Source organism: Chelonoidis abingdonii, chromosome 1 (assembly GCF_003597395.2).
Source record: "Chelonoidis abingdonii isolate Lonesome George chromosome 1, CheloAbing_2.0, whole genome shotgun sequence".
Lineage (NCBI taxonomy): Eukaryota > Metazoa > Chordata > Testudines > Testudinidae > Chelonoidis > Chelonoidis abingdonii.
In genome coordinates this window covers 139,023,107-139,039,145 of record NC_133769.1, presented here as the reverse complement: position 1 = coordinate 139,039,145, position 16,039 = coordinate 139,023,107, and the positions used below count along the sequence as shown (strand labels likewise).

At 44.4% G+C, this 16,039-nt stretch overlaps 1 protein-coding gene and 1 long non-coding RNA gene across 3 annotated transcripts in view; one reads left to right on the top strand and one right to left on the bottom strand.

Annotated features, from left to right (window-relative positions):
• LOC116824931 (uncharacterized) overlaps positions 1-4,540 on the bottom strand; it is a 38,883-nt gene extending 34,343 nt beyond the window's left edge. Inside the window, exons 1-3 of the mRNA XM_075070698.1 lie at positions 4,397-4,540; positions 2,629-2,866; positions 589-1,290 (exon numbers count right to left, since the gene is read on the bottom strand). Coding sequence (XP_074926799.1) covers positions 589-940 — 352 coding nt within the window. The 5' untranslated portion in view covers positions 941-1,290; positions 2,629-2,866; positions 4,397-4,540. The remainder of the gene's footprint in view (positions 1-588; positions 1,291-2,628; positions 2,867-4,396) is intronic.
• Positions 4,541-4,628: 88 nt separating this feature from the next.
• LOC142047500 (uncharacterized) lies at positions 4,629-11,257 on the top strand. 2 transcript variants are annotated; one of them, XR_012656766.1, is made up of 4 exons: positions 4,629-4,696; positions 6,881-7,047; positions 7,862-7,917; positions 10,105-11,257. It is a non-coding gene; the product is annotated as an uncharacterized LOC142047500 (long non-coding RNA). The 2 variants fall into 2 exon arrangements; XR_012656767.1 differs by lacking the exon at positions 4,629-4,696 and adding an exon at positions 5,044-5,238.
• The last annotated feature ends 4,782 nt before the right edge of the window (positions 11,258-16,039 follow it).

Genomic DNA, 16,039 nt, shown 5'->3' with positions numbered 1-16,039 from the left:
GAAATGCAGGAGACAGTCTGTCTCTCTCTACCTTCTCCCTTGATAGTTATTCTTCCTTCTCTTTGCTTTGGAAGTATTATACTTTCTCTGCTCTCAGTTCAGCTCTTCATGGGCTCAAGCTTGGACCATCTCAGAGCTACATCCAGAATGAAGACCATTTTCAAAGTACCACCAGCATATTTCTCTTCAACCCACTATCACATTCCCTGACAGAAGATTAGGCTTCACCTCCCCATGGCTATCATCTGATTGCACTCTGCCAGGGACTCAAGAACTGAAGGCTCAAGAAAGTAAATAAGCTGGCAATAGTCTCTCATAGTCAAGACTCTTTCTAGACACGAGTATTCAACCAATACAAAATAAAATTAGTGTGTTCACCTCAGGTGGTAATGGAATTGTTTAGAATACAAAAATACTTTATTTTACATGTTCACTAACAATCTCTCCCTCACTCTCTCCATCACCTCACCTCTCTCCTGTTCCCTCATCTGAAGTAACATTCAGTGGTCCTTACCTTTTACCCACATTTCCCATTCTCCTGATGAATTAGCTGGAAATCCTCTACAAGGGCAACAACCTCATTATGTGTTTCTGGATGAAATCTCTGGGCCCATGTCTGGATTCCCTCGGGCGAGATGGTCAGGAATTGCTCAAGAACCAGCAGCTCGATGATCTGCTCCTTTGTATGGAGACCCGGCTGCAGCCACAGATGGGAAAGTTCACAGAGTCGGCTGTAAACCTCTTGGGGTCCTTCTGCTTCCTGATAGCAGAACTGTCTAAAGTGTCTGCAGTGCTTCTCCATGCTGATGCTGTACTGTTGCAGAGTGGCTTCCCTATCATTACTGGAGTCAACTGTCCCAGGCAGGGATAGTGTGGGTGCATTTTCTGCTTGCTCTGTTTCCGCTGCTGGTCGATGGCTGAATACGGCTTGCTCCTCCATCTTTACTTCAAATTGCACCACTCAGTTTGTCAATGTCTGTAACTGAAGGCACACAGATGCAGTTACTCACTGCTGCATGTCTGGTCTGTCTTTGTGACGTTACTCCAGCTTGGGCCTATGCTCTAGTTGTCTCAGTTCTGCATGTCACTTGTATGGTTGGTGAAAAACATTCATCCTTAGCATCCCATAGTTAGGATCAGCTCCACTAACCATTTCCTGCTGCACATACCTTTTGTGATGGTTTGATGATTTGTAGGTTTGCATCTCACACTCTGGAGATGAACTGTTTAAACAAATCTAGATGGCTTTATTGGTCCAAGCGAAATTCACTCGCAAAAGCTTCCCGCAGGCTTCAGGGAAGAAAGAAACAAAACTGAGAAAAGGAATGATACATTCAGAATCAGACCAGGCTCTCTCACCCACCCAACTCCAGGGAACAGCAGAGAAGAAAGAACTAATCTGCCTCCAGTGATGGATTTCTGTTTCTTATTTTCACAGACTGCAAGAAATTCAGCTCCAGCAGTCTCTCTTCTGAATCTCTCAAGACAGCACAGAAGTGATAAAAAGCCAAAGGCCTATACCCTTCATTTAAATAACCAGAACTTCATTTCACTCACGCCAGTGAAAATCAAGAGCAACTCTACTGCACTCAATGGAGTCGCATCTGCATAAAACAGATACAAGAGGAGAATCATGTGCATAGTGTATAGAGCCATGTAACTCACAACTCTCTCTAAATTTCTAAGGGGTCTGTCCAGGGTCATCCCTTTCCATTTTGGTGCCTTACACAGCCTCCCCACGGGGTTGTGTGTGGGGCCCCAGGCCTCCGTGGGAGGGCAGGAGTAGGCGTGGGAGGGGGAACCACCCCCCAGTACGAGTCGGCAGAGCGGAGCAGGTTGGGACCGGGTCGCTCCATTTCCTGCCACCTGGTGAGCGCAGGGCAGGCCTGATCCCTCACTCATGGGGCAGCGGAGCGACCCGGCCCCAGCTCACTCTGTTTTGCTCCCCTGGCTCCCAGCCTTGGGACTTGGGGAGCAGGGGGAAACCATCCCCCAGCACTCACTGGTGGTGCAGCTGGGAGCTGGTGGTGCGGAGTGGGCTGGGACTCACTCTATTTACTTCTGCTGGTGAGTGCAGGCCCAACCCTTGCTGCAGTCCTCAGAGGAGTCGGGGTGGAAAAGGAGCGGGGATGAGGCTGGGGCGAAATGGGGTGTGTCTGGGGAAGAGGTGGGGTGGAGTGGAGTGGAGTGAGGGCAGGGGTGGGAAGAGATGGAGTTGAGGCGGGGCAGGGCAGGGGTGGAGGCCCTGGGGAACAGGCAGGGCAAGGATTGGAGCAGCACGCAGCTGCAAAGGACACCAGGTAATTTGGTGCCCCAAATTTCCTGGTGCCCCACGCAGCTGCGTACTTTGTGTTAGGAGTGGTACAAACATGCCATAAATGACAGTCCTTACCCCAAAAAGATATTTGCTCTTTTTTCTTTGGTTGTTTTCTTTAAATGAAAAGCAATTCAGAGGGCAAGTGTGTGTATAGAAAGAGAGCAGAGAAAGGAATGAAAGGGGCAGAGAAAACGGGCCAGGGGTGAGAGGCAAACGGAAGACTGGTCTGAAGATGGAAGAGAAAAAAGGGATAGGAGGGGACCTGCTGTACTTTACGGGGAAAGCACAGAAAGGAAAGCATAAGAGGGAACTACCTTAAATCCTGTAATGGGTCCCAGTTCCTATTCTTAAAGCTCCCAGTAGTTACTGCTTGTTCTCTTTCCCTCTCCTGGCTCCAGTGGAGATGGCTGTAGTGAGTCTTCTTAGCATATGTGCAATGTCCCACAGGGGGCATGTGACCAGGGTTCATCATTGAATTTGGTCCACTGTTTGGATCATTATCTTCCCCGGCCTGGGAACAGCTGGAGAAGGAGCTGGGTTGCCTGCCTCCTGCTCATAAAGATGCACATTACAGTATTACCCCAGGTCTACTGACAGAAATCCCAGGCCCCAGGGCTATCCCTAGGGGGGCAGGGCCTGGGGCAGAAATGATGAATCCATCACTCCTAGGCACAGTCCGCGCCTCATGCTTTGGGGGGCCCTGTGGGCCTCTGCGATTGGCCAGTGAGTTTGAATGTGCCTAGGAACCCTGTGGCCCATCTGGGCAATTGCCCCTCTTTCCCTGCCCCCTCCATTGGTGGGCCTGACCAACCCCAACGGTTCAAAAATCACAAGTTAGCTCCCAAAGGTCAGGAGACAGATTTTTAAAAGGAGTCTGATTCTTTAGCCTTCAGTGTATGTCTGCTGCCCCACCATTGGCGTGATCAGTTAAGCTTGAAGATTCAACCTTACAGTCAATGCACACACAAGAGTATGTGCCACGTCCCTGGCTGCTTTTAGGGAGGAACTCCACTAATCTTCCCCTTGCTTCCTGGATGGGGCAGCTGCCACTCTTCCCCACACCAATCCCTCTCCTTCCTCCATCCACAACCTCTCAGCCCCTCGTCTATCTCCTGCCTCCACTTGTCCCCCACATTCTTCTCTTTCCCTTCAGTCTTCTGCTATCTCAGATTTTCCCACCCTGTCCCCACATTCCCTTCCCTCAAGAGTATCCCTCCCTACCCCTCAAGCTTCTCCTATCCCCCACATTCTCCTGTCCTCCAGCATCCCCTTGATTTCCCACATCACTCCAAGCAGATTGGTACACTGTCTGTGTGTGTTCTCTAGATGTTCACCTGCTCCTCAGTGAACTTCTCTGCCTCCTGATGGCACAGTGTGTGGCATCTTCAGTGAGGGTAGTCTTGCCTTTAGTCCCACTGCAAACTCTGTAAAATGGTGGCCATCTGTACTAAGGGGAGCCCAGCATCAGTCCTGACAGTGGCCACCCTATAAAAGGGTAAGACTTCATTCTTAGTTCATGAGAGGCTTTGAAACAAAATCACCTATTACCCACCCCAGAACACACAACTCCATCTGAAAAAGAGGTCTTTCTGAGAGGTATATTATCTCATTGTCAGGCAAGGGGCAGGTTCCCTCCCTACCTTCACTCCCAAATCTTCGCATCCCCCTTGCAGGAGACATCAGCACGAAGGCAAAGCAGCTGAAAAAAGGCTCCTGTGTAAGGTACTTGCAATTCCATAGACAAGTCGAGAGATCCAGGCAGGACTTCCCTGCTCCTCTGCTCAAGGCTCAGGCTATTGCACCCAGGCAGAAATCTCTCTTTCCCCCTCGTCCCCGAGACCTGGGCTACCAACTTCAGGCTCCCCATTCGGTTTAGAAAAGTCCCTGACCTACCTCAGATCCCCACTATGACCTGCCCCTGAGTTGGCTCCCCACAGCTTGTCTTCTCTTGCCTCTGCCAGCGGCGGTTCAGCCCTGGGTTCCCCTGGGTCTGCAGGAGGGGATTTCGTGCCTCCCTGCTGTTCCATTCTGCAGCCCTCCTGCGACTCTCTCTGCGGTCTTCCCTTACCCCAGACTCACCTCGCGGGGCTGGCAGCATGTGGGACCAGAGAAACCTCCTTGTTTGGGGCCGATGCTTCTTTGGAAATGGATTCAACCACGCAACTCTAATGCACAATTGCTGCAGTGGGCTAAGTTACAAGTGAGGAGGACAGAGAGTTGGGGACAGGAAGTTCCTTCTATATTAATTTCCCCCCTTGCAGTAGTTCCTGGTCCTCTCTACAAAGGCGTATGAGCTCTGTGGTTTAACCCTGTCACTGCGCAAACATTAGCGGAAGGGTTGCAGCTGCAATTCAGCTAGCGGAGAGACAGCATGTGCAGGTACTGAATGGGACTGGGACCCCGTCTTCAGCGTAGGAGGGATGGCTGAGCAGCGATCTCAGAGCTGGGCTTTTTTCCCTCTATAAAGAAAGACCTTCCGTTTTTTATCTTCTGCTGCATCTGCTTTTAACCCACTGCTCTCCAGTTTACACAGCACTGGTGTCTCAGTGCTACTGGGGTAACTGCTACCCCCTCTGCCCCTGCTTGTACCAGGGTTTCGCCCTCTGACGCCACCTCACTCCTGGGCTTAACTCCGCCTCCCCACTTCCTGATTTTGCCCTTTAGCCCCTCCCCTAATGTTGCCTCCAGCTGTTTGACCCACCAGACCAGTAAATTGTCACCCCCCTCCTCCGATTCGCCCCCTTTGTCACTGTTTAACTCCTCTCAAAAGTAGTCTGCAGAAACTTACGGCTAATAAGGACAAGGTGAAGGGCGGTGGCTTCAGCAGATGTACCGAGCACGCTCAGTAGCACATTCCTACAGAGTATTTGAATACACTACATCTGTAGCGACAGAGATTTTGGTCTCACGGACGTGTCCGGGTGAGAAGGATTTGTATGTTGTTAAGAAACAGCTACCTCACTGCTCGGAGGGAAGGAATGACGAGTTTGTGGGTTTGTTTGTTTTGTTTCTGCCAGGAAGCTTTGGATCTTAATATGAAACTTTTTAGAGGTCAAACTCAGGTAACCCCTGGCCCTTCTCAGGATGTTTCTTACATTAGCGCTGTCTGGGAACAATCCAGGAGAGGAAGAGAGCCAGCATGGGAATTACATATCCTGTAGCTTTGAGAGGAAGAATTGACACTCGTTATGGGACTATGAGGGGTGTTCTGTTGCTTCTCCCCAGGACCATGGAGTTGGGTGGATGAGGGAGTTTGCTCTATTCCTAAATATGTAATATGTGGCTCATTTTAGTTTGTTTCTCTTCCCCAATGAAGCCTGCAAGAATACTTCTCACTGGCCATGACCTTCACTTGCACCTGTATCATGTCTTGGATTGTCTAAAGAGTTTGTTATTAGGGTGCAGTTCTCTTATTGATTAGACATCTGATAACCTAGACTCAGCCAGTCACTTTATTAATTAAAGGTATGATTTGCTCACATGCTGGTTCAGGGTCTAACTAATCATCATATTTGGGGTGAGGAAGGAATTTCCCCCAGGTCAGATTGGCAAAGATCCAAGAGGGTGTTTTGCCTTCCTCTGTAGCACAGAGCCTGGGTCACTTGCTGGACTGAACTAGTGTAAATGGTGGATTCTCTGTAACTTGACATCTTTAACTGAAGATTTGAGGACTTCACTAACTCAGCCAGAGGCTATGGTCCTATGGCAGGAGTGAGTGCGTGAGGATTTGTGGCCTGTGATTTTCAGAAAGTCAGACTAGATCATCATGATAGTCTGTTCTGGTCTTAAAGTATCTGAGTCTGTAAAACAGCACAATGCAGAGTTGTTTGTCTTCCAGAGCTAGTAATGCACCATCTCTTGCAGTGGTCAGCCTGTCTCATATTTATATTCAAGTTGTTTACAACAAAACAAGGTATTCCAGCATATCCCAAGATTTACACACCAGTTTGTGACAGTTTTTTATCCTGTTTTGAACATGGTATTCCAGAAGTCAGCAAAGCTTAGAGACACCTGTACCTTGGTATTGCCTGCATGTTGGTCAAGCATCAACAAATATCATTTATCTTATCTTGTCTTTTTGGCATGTCTCTGTTTCTGGCACAGAAATTACAACATTTCATATTTTCCCTTGGTTAAAGAGCTGAACATAAATAAAAAGCATCCTGGAAAGAGTTTAACATGAATACAATTCATAGATATACAAAAATATACCAGATATTATATATAATATTAATATTGTATATTATATTGGCTGATACTATATTACCATAGTGTGCAGGAGCAGAGAAACTGCCTCCTGGCACAGCAGGGGTTAAAAAAAACCCTATGGGTTCAGCTAGCCCCACCCCGCTATACCTACAACCAGTGTCAGGCCTGGAGAGGGGAGAAAAGAAGGGAGCCTGGCAGGGCTGGTGCTTCCGCTCGGCAACCCTAGCCGGTCGCCTAGGATGGCAGGATTGGGGGGGCGGCATTTTGCTGCCCTCTGCAGAAATTCAGCAAGGGGGGTCCTTCTGCTCCGGGTCTTCGGCAGAAATTCAGCGGTGGGTCCTTCTCTTGCTCCAGGATCTGCCGCCGAATGCTCAGAGAAGGAGCGCTGCCGCCTAGGACGGCAAAAACCCTGGCACCGCTCCTGGAGCCTGGCTCAGTTGGGGACTCACTGGCGAGGAGGCAGGAGCCTACATGAAGGTAGGAATCTGCGACTTGTCAACCAATGCAGCCACTGGAGGCAAGTAAGCCTTTCCCTGCCAAGGGGAGTCTGCAGATAAGCCCCAACTGTGGGATAACTGGACTACCTGGGGCTACACCCCGAACTAAAGAGACTTTAGTAGGAAGTATCAGTGGGGGAACCCACACCCACACCGGCCAGGTGGGAGACCCACCTCCCCTGGTAGGGCCCTGGGCTGGGACCTGGTGAAGAGGGCAGGCCCAGGTTCCCCTACATCCCCACTGGCCAATGATCTAGCCACTATGCTGCCCAGCCACCAAAGGCTTTATCACACACAGACCTTACAGACTTTCTTCATACAAGTTTTGCAAGACACAGAGGCGCCTTTTACCAACTAGACTTTTCACAGATTCATAAATTCCAAGGCCAAAAGGGATCATTGTGACATCCTGTATTATTACACAGACCACAGAACTTCCCCAAATAATTCCTAGAGTATATCTTTTAGGAAAACATCCAATCTTGATTTAAAAATGGTCAGCAATGGATAATCCACCAATTGTAAATTGTTCCACTGGTTAATTACTCTCACTGCTAAAAATTTACACCTTATTTCCAATCTGAATTTGTCTAGATTCAACTTCCAGGCACTGGATTGTATTATACCTTTGTCTGCTAGATTGAAGAACTCATTATTAAATATTTGTTTCTCCTGTAGTTACTTAAAGACTGTAAGCAAGTCACCTCTTAACCTTTTCTTTGTTAATCTAAATAGATTGAGTTCTTTGAGTCCCACTACAATTTTCTAATACTCTAAACAGTCTTGTGGCTCTTTTCTGAACCATCTCCAATTTATCAACATCCTTCTTGAATTGTAGATACCAGACGTGGACACAGTATTCCAGCAGAGGTTGCACCAGTGCCAAATACAGAGGTAAAATAAGCTTTTTGCTCCTATTTGAGATTCCCTTGTTTATGCATCCAAGGATTTCATTAGCCCTTTTGGTCACAGCATCGCACTGAGAGCTCATGTATGGCAGATTATCAACCATCACCCCGAAATCATTTTCAGAGTCACTGCTTCCCAGGGTAGAGTCCCCCATTGTGGAAATATGTCCTATAACCTTTGTTCCAAGATAAGATGGAAACAAGAGACAGACTTGTTGAAAGTCTTTAGGTAAAGATAAAAGGGGTAAAAAAAATGAGGGTGATGTCATGGTAGGGGTCTACTACAGACCACCTAGGGAGGAACTTGTTGAGAATTTGAAAGTGGAAGGCAGCTTGGGTAAAAGTGATCATGAAATGGTAGAGTTTACGAGTCTAAGGAATGATAGGAGACAAAACAGCACAGTAAACATAATGGATTTCAAGAAGGCAGATTTAGCAAACTCAGGGAGTTGGTAGGTATGATCCCATGGGAAGGAAGTTTAAGGGGAAAATCAGTTGAAGAAAGCTGGCAGTTTTTCAAGGAAACATCATTAAAGGCACAAGAGTAAACCCTCCTATTGCATAGGAAAGATAGGAGGTGTGGCAAGAGACCACCCTGACTTAACCAGGAGAGCTTCAATGATCTGAAACTCAAAAAAGAGTTCTACAAAAAGTGGAAACTAGGTCACATTATAAAGGATAAATATAAACAAACAGCACAAGCATGTAGGGACAAAATTAGAAAGGCCAAGGCACAAAAATGAGATTAGATTAGCTAGGGACATAATGGGTAACAAGAAAACGTTCTACCAACCCATTAGAAGCAAGAGGAAGACCAAGGACAGGGTAGGCCTGTTACTCAATGAGTGGGGAAAAACAATAACAAAAAATGTGGAAATGGCAGACATGCTAACTGATTTTTTTGTTTCAGTTTTCACCAAGAAGTGAAACTTGGTAGTGACTGGACATCTAAGAGAGTGAACACCAGTGAAAATGAGAAGAACAAGTTAAAAATTATTTAGAAAAGTTGTCTTCAAGTTGCTGTGGCCTGATTAAGTACATCTTAGAATACTCAAGGAGCTGACAGAGGAGATATCTGAGCCATTAGTGATGATCTTTGAAAACTCATGAAAGACAGGAGAGGTTCTGGAGAACTGGAAAAGGGCAAATATAGTGCCAGTCTATAAAATGGGGAATAAGGACTACCTGGGGAATTACAGATCAGTCAGTTTAACTTCAGTACCTGGAAAGCTAATGGAGCAAATAATCAAGCAATCAATTTGCAAACACACCTACAAGATAATAAAGGGATGACTCATAGAATATCAAGGTTGGAAGGGACCTCAGGAGGTCATCTAGTCCAACATCCTGCTCAAAACAGGGTCAATCCCTAGAGAGATTTTTGCCCCAGATCCCTAAGTGGCCCCTAAGGATTGACCTCATTACCCTGGGTTTAGCAGGCCAATGTTCAAACCACTGAGCTATCCTTCCCCCTGAGTAACAAGGAGGATGGATTTGCCAAGAACGTATCATGTCAAACCAACCTAATAGCTTTCTTTGACAAGGTAACAAGCCTTGTGGATAGGGATGAAAGGGCAGATGTGCTATATCTTGACTTTAGTAAGGATTTTGATACTGTCTCACGTGACCGTCTCATAAACAAACTAACAAAATACAGCCTAGATGGAACTACTATATGGTAGGTGCATAACTGATTGGAAAAGCATTCCCAGAGAGAAAGCTCACGCTCCAAAACCTCTGTTAGTCTATAAGGTGCCACAGGATTCTCTGCTGCTTTCACAGATCCAGACTAACACGGCTACCCCTCTGATCCCAGAGAGTAGTTATCAGTGGTTCACAGTCAAACTGGAAGGGCATGTTAAGTGGAGTCCTGCAGGGACAAGTCTTGGGTCCAATTGTGTGCAATATCTTCATCAAGGATTTAGATAATGGTATAGATAATACCTAGTCCTGCCTTGAGTGCAAGGAACTGGACTAGAAGACTTCATGAGGTCCCTTCCAGTCCTACACTTTTATGATTCTATGTATATATTTACATTTAGCCATATTAAAATGCATATTGTTGGTTTGCGCCCAGCTTATCAAGTGAGCCAGATAGCTCTATATCAGACCTGTATTCTTCATTTGTGTGTCATCTAAAATCTTTATCAGTGATAGTTTTGTTTTCTTCCAGATGAAAGAACCTGGTGTACTGTTTTCGCAAGACTCAACAGGGCATCCATCTTATTCGCTTGATGGATTCTTCCAAACTTTGCACATATAGAGGTAGCCAGGACAGGGATTATACTTGAGCCACTTGGACTGAAATTTTTAATGCCAGGTATCCGCCTCAAATTGATTTATTTAAAAGTTTCAGCTAAATTAGTTCAGCCATTTGTAACAGATATTTGTAATAGTTTAGCTACCAGTAAGTTTCCACAGCAGAATGTAGCACAAATATGAAGAATTCTGGGATGTAAAACATTCTTTATAATATACCTTATTTGCTATTAGCTACTTCCTTATCTTAATAACACAATACCCTTTATTCAATCTCACTGTAGTTACATCAGTAAATCAGTTTACACATTTTGGTTAGTACTAGGGCTGTCAAGCAATTTAAAAAGTTTAATCATGGTATTAAGCAATACTAGAATACCATTTATTTAAATACTTTTGGAAGTTTTTGACATTTTCAAATATATTGATATCAGTTACAACACAGAATACAAAGTGTACAGTGCTCACTTTATATTTATTTTTATTACAAATATTTGCACTGTAAAAAACAAAAGAAATAGTATTTTTAAATTCACCTAATACAGGTACTGTAGTGCAATCTCTTTATCATGAAAGTTGAACTTACAAATGTAGAATTATGTACCAAAAAACCTGCATTCAAAAATAAAACAATGTAAAACTTTAGAGTCTACAAATCCACTCAGTCCTGCTTTTTGTTCAGCCAGTCACTCAGACAAACAAGCTTGTTTACATTTGCAGAAGATAATGCTGCCTGCTTCTAGTTTACAATGTCACCTGGAAGTGAGAGCAGGCTTTCGTATGGCACTGTTGTAGCCAGTGTCGCAAGATATTTACATTGCTAATGCGCTAAAAATTCATATGTCCCTTCATGCTTCAACCATCATTCCAGAGGACATGCGTCCATGATGATGACAGGTTCAGCTCAATAACAATCCAAAGCAGAGCGGACCAATGCATGTTCATTTTCATCATCTCTGTCAGATGCCACCAACAGAAGGTTGATTTTCTTTTTTGGTGGTTTGGATTCTGTAGTTTCTGCATTGGAGTGTTGCTCTTTTAAGACTTCTGAAAGTGTGCTCCACACCTCGTCCCTCTCAGATTTTGAAGCACTTCAGTCTAACCTGTTGTATCTTCTTTGCATTTTGTCAAATTTATAGTGAAAGTGTTCTTAAAAACAACCAACATATGCTGAGTCTTCACTCAGACTGCTGTAACATGAAATATAGGCAGAACGCAGGTAAAACAAAAGAGGAGACATACATTCTCCCCAAGGATTCATTCGCAAATAATTAACACATATTCTTTAAAACTCATCAGCAGGAGCGTGCCTCTGGAATGATGGCCAAGCAGGAAAGGCATACAATACTTTAGCACATCTAGCATGTAAATATCCTGCGCTCCAGCTCAACAGCCATGTGAAACCTGTTTCACTTTAGTACTTGTAATTAAAGTGGCAACATTATCTCCAGAAATAGTAAACAACTTGTTTCTCTTATTTCTTTTGTTTATCATTTATCATTTTACAGTGCAATATTTGTAATAAAAATAAAGTGGCACTGGACACCTTGTAGTGCTTGTAATTGAATAGGTATATTTGAAATGTAGAAAAACATCAAAATATTTAATAAATGTCCACTTAATTCATTTACAGGTAGCCATAAAATGTTAAAGTGCATTAATTTGTTTGAGCTAATCTTGTGATTTAACTGCTGATTAATTGACCCCTCTAAGTAAGCGAGCCATCTGTTTGGCCAAGAGCCAGTTTTCTGGTTGTTGATACAATTCATTTCTTACAGTGACCACTACCATTGCAGCATCAATAGCATCACGCAACTGCCACACGATTACCATGTAACTCTTAGCTCAGGAAACCATCCATGCAACAAACCTCGATTGCAACTCTGCCCACATACTCTCACCAGCAGCACCAATCACAGACCTAACCAGTCAGCACCCCATCACTGGTTCATTCACCTGCATGTCACCAATGTTACGCCATCATGTATGCCAGCAATGCCCATCTGCTATGTACATTGCCCAAACGGACAGTATCGCTACGGAAAAGATAAATGGAACAAATCAATATTCAGGAATGGCAATAACAAACCTGTAGGAGAGCACTTCAACCCCCTGGCCACACTCATAGCAGACCTTAAGGCGGCCATCCTGCAGCAAAAAAGCTTCGGACCAGACTTTCAAGAGAAACTGGCTGAGCTTCAGTTCATCTGCAGAATTTGACACATCAGCTCAGACTAGACAAAGACTGTGAACTGAGCTTGCCCCAATTTTTACAAGGGGAAGAAGTTTCTCTCTCCTTGGTTTCACACCTCTACTTGCTAGAACAGGGCTCTCCTCCTTGATTACTAACTCGGTTATCTCTAGCTTGCTTGCTAGCATATATATACCTGCCCCTGGAAATTTCCACTACCTGCGTCTGACGAAGTGGGTATTCACCCACGGAAGCTCACGCTCCAAAACGTCTGTTAGTCTATAAGGTGCCCCAGGATTCTCTGCTGCATCAATAGCATAGTTACACAAGCAGTGTTTTTCTGCTTCACTTGTGGCCTAGTCATAAAATACTGTGGGACTTTTGTTCATTTTGGTCAACTCAAGAAAGCATTAAGCAAACATCAATATTTTTAGCAGTGTGACATGGCCAGTGGTGTTGATTCTAAGGTACAAGACCAAAATCTTAGAAATCTTTTGCCAGTTATGTTGGTGTGATACAGCAGTGAGATGGCTAGAGCGTAGTACTGATCTGTATTAAGGCAATCCCCTAGAAATAATTATGACTTCAAAACAGGGTGTGCCTGCACCTGTGTGCTTCCAGTTACATCTAAATTAAAGGGGAGATGCAGCATACATTGAACCCTAAAATGGGTGGAATTGAAGAAAGCATGAAAAGCCCCTCCTGTATCCCAGTCTGGGGCAATTGTCTATATTAACATAAAAGAAGACATCCACTATAGTACAGCATTGGCCTGGATAACAATTTTATCAGGAGTCTGAAGGATCCTGAGAAGTTTAGTCAACTCTATGAACTTTCCCATCAATGGCTGCAGCCAGAGATCCACACAAAGGAGCAGATCACAGGGCTGCTGGTTCTCGAGCCTTTCCTGACCATTCTGCCTGAGGGAATCCAGACTTAGGTCTGGAAATCTCATTCACAGACTGGTGATGAGGCTCTGGCCCTGGATGAAGATTTCCAGCTAATTCAGTGAGAATCTAAGAGACTTGGGCAACAGGTAAGAAAATTTAATCCTGTTAATTCCAAGGAGGAATGAGGGTAAAGAAGTGAGACCAGAGAAGAAGAACGACATAGTGAGGGAGAGGAAAGCCATGTATGTGAATAATGCAGAAACAGGGGTAAAATGCCCATTGTTTGTCCTCAAACAAATTCTCTGCAGTCTAAGATGTGCCCTGTAGGTTACTGTTCAGAAAGAGCCTAGTGAATGAGTGCAGCTGCATAACCATGAATGATTGGGGTATGAAAGCTGGCCATCTGAACTATTTTAGTCAAGGGCAGCTCTAGCTTTTTTGCTGCCCCAAGCGCAGCAGTCAAGCTGCCTTTGGCGGCATGCCTGCGGGAGGTCCCCAGTCCCACAGCTTCAGCGTACCCGCTGCCGAATCCACAGGACTGGCAAACCTCCTACAAGCAAGCCGCCGAAGGCTGCCTGACTGCCGCCCTCGCAGGGACTGGCAGGGCACTCCCCGCGGCTTGCCGCCCCAGGTACGTGCTTTTAGCTCTGGTGCCTGGAGCCACTGCTGGTGTTAGTACTGACTTTGGTCTTCCTGAAAAGGAAGTCTAGTCTTTAGTGATTAGTGCGGGATCTGGTAATGGGGTACATGTTACCAGTATAGCAGAACCATGTGTAGCCGAGCCTCCATTCTCTGGCTCTCCATATTAACCCACCAACCATCACACACACAGGAATGTGGGAAATTGACATCACCTTGGCAACACTACTGTAACCATCACAGCTTTTCAGCCTTGTAAAATGACCATGACTAGTAAGTGGGAAAAGTGTAGTACTGTCATTGGATGCTAAAATAGAGATTATTAATAAAATAAAAAGGATAGTCACTGGCTAAAATAGCCCAAGATTATAACATTGGAAAAGCACAATATTGGACATCAAACACAATACCGAGCAAATTCTTAAATACAGAACAAATAACTCTGCATCCCGAAAGATCATGAAGCAATTGACGGACTCTGGTCTGGATGAAGTTCTTTATTGGTGGTTTATACAGGTGGGAGATGAAGGTATTCCTGTTAGTGATCCTTTACTATTTGAGAAGGCTAAGAGCTTAAATCAAACTTTAGGAGAGGATGTTTCTCTGATAGTTAGCGATGGTTCAGTCAGTTTAAAAGGCCTAATGACATCTGACAACTGATTATCAGTTTTGGATTTTTATAAAATTGTACTGTTTGTGATGTCATACGTAAACCAACTATATAGAGATGGTGCCTTGTGTAACATTAAACAGACTTTGTACATGGTCCTTATAATATTCAGGGTTAAAAAATAAAGCATGTAAAAATGATCAGTACAACTTGTTAAAAATTCAGGTTGGTTTTTCTGTTAATAAATGAACAAAACGTTCTTGTTTTCAAGAATTAAATATGTTGTATATTCTGTTAAGGAATAACAAGGGAGCTATGTTTTAATGCTTTTCTGGAGGGGTAGCTAGCTTGAAAGCGATGCTGATCATTAAAATAATGGATAGAAAGCTCTTTGCCATTCTCCTGAATTTTTGATTATCCAGTCTGGCCCCAGTCCAATTAGATTGGATAAATGGGTTCTACTGTACTTGGTAGTCCAGTATTGATGGCTGGGAGGCCATAGTATTATCCTAGAGAGCTCGTGCGATCACATACAACATCTAGACTGTGAACTGGAAAGGAGAATTTTCCCAAAGCACAGAAAAGGAGGAAATCCAGTGTGGTTAGGGATGAGAAAGAGAACGACCTTCACAATTCAGTTACAGGCAGAGCTGTAGCAGTGCCTATAGTTAAGTTTGCCAACACTTTCATTAGAGATTCTGTTTTCATTGGTCTTGATCTTCACATACTTCAAGCACTTGGACTGAAATTTTCCATGGCAGGTGTCGCTTTACGCTAATTCTTTTTGGAAAGTCTCAGCTAAATAAGTTCCACCATTTTCTAAGAATGAGGAAGAGAAAATTTGTTTTGTCCATGTTAAAGAAATGCTCCAGCTGCTTGTTGGAGAAGCTTAGCACCAAGTGTTGCAAGGACTTGAAGTCAATGGGAGCCACTTTGAAACATATAAAGTGCTATTAATCCTACGTACTCTGAAAATAAGGCCTAAGTATCTCAAATTGGGCACCCAATTAATAGACCTTTTGCAAATTGGCTTTACTCTCTCTGTGCTCAGCTTGCCATCTGTAAAATGGGAAGTAATAACACGCCTCACCTCACAGAGGTGTTGTGAAGATAAATTTGTTGATGGCTGGGAGCGAGCTCAGATAATTAGAGTGATGGCACCACAAAAAAACCATGAGGAAATGAACAATTCCAGTATTTAGCTGCAAGTTTTGAATGGTGTGGTAAATAAGGTGAGGAGCCACACCTTGAATGCTGAGTAGAAAAAGAGAATATTAAAAATCTACCCATTTCCTGAGCACCATCCATCCATCCGTGTCCTGAATGAGGTGGGGCCTCTGAAAAAATTAGTACAGATTCAAGTAATTAAAACTGTATCATAAGGCACCGAGGTTGCACAGGCAGCCTTAACTTGCAATTTCTAACTTTGGGGTGGCTTGACTGTTCACCTTAACTCTTTTTATGTTAGGCTTTTGTTGTTGTTTTGTTTGTATGTATTGATATTTCATATCTCTCTCGT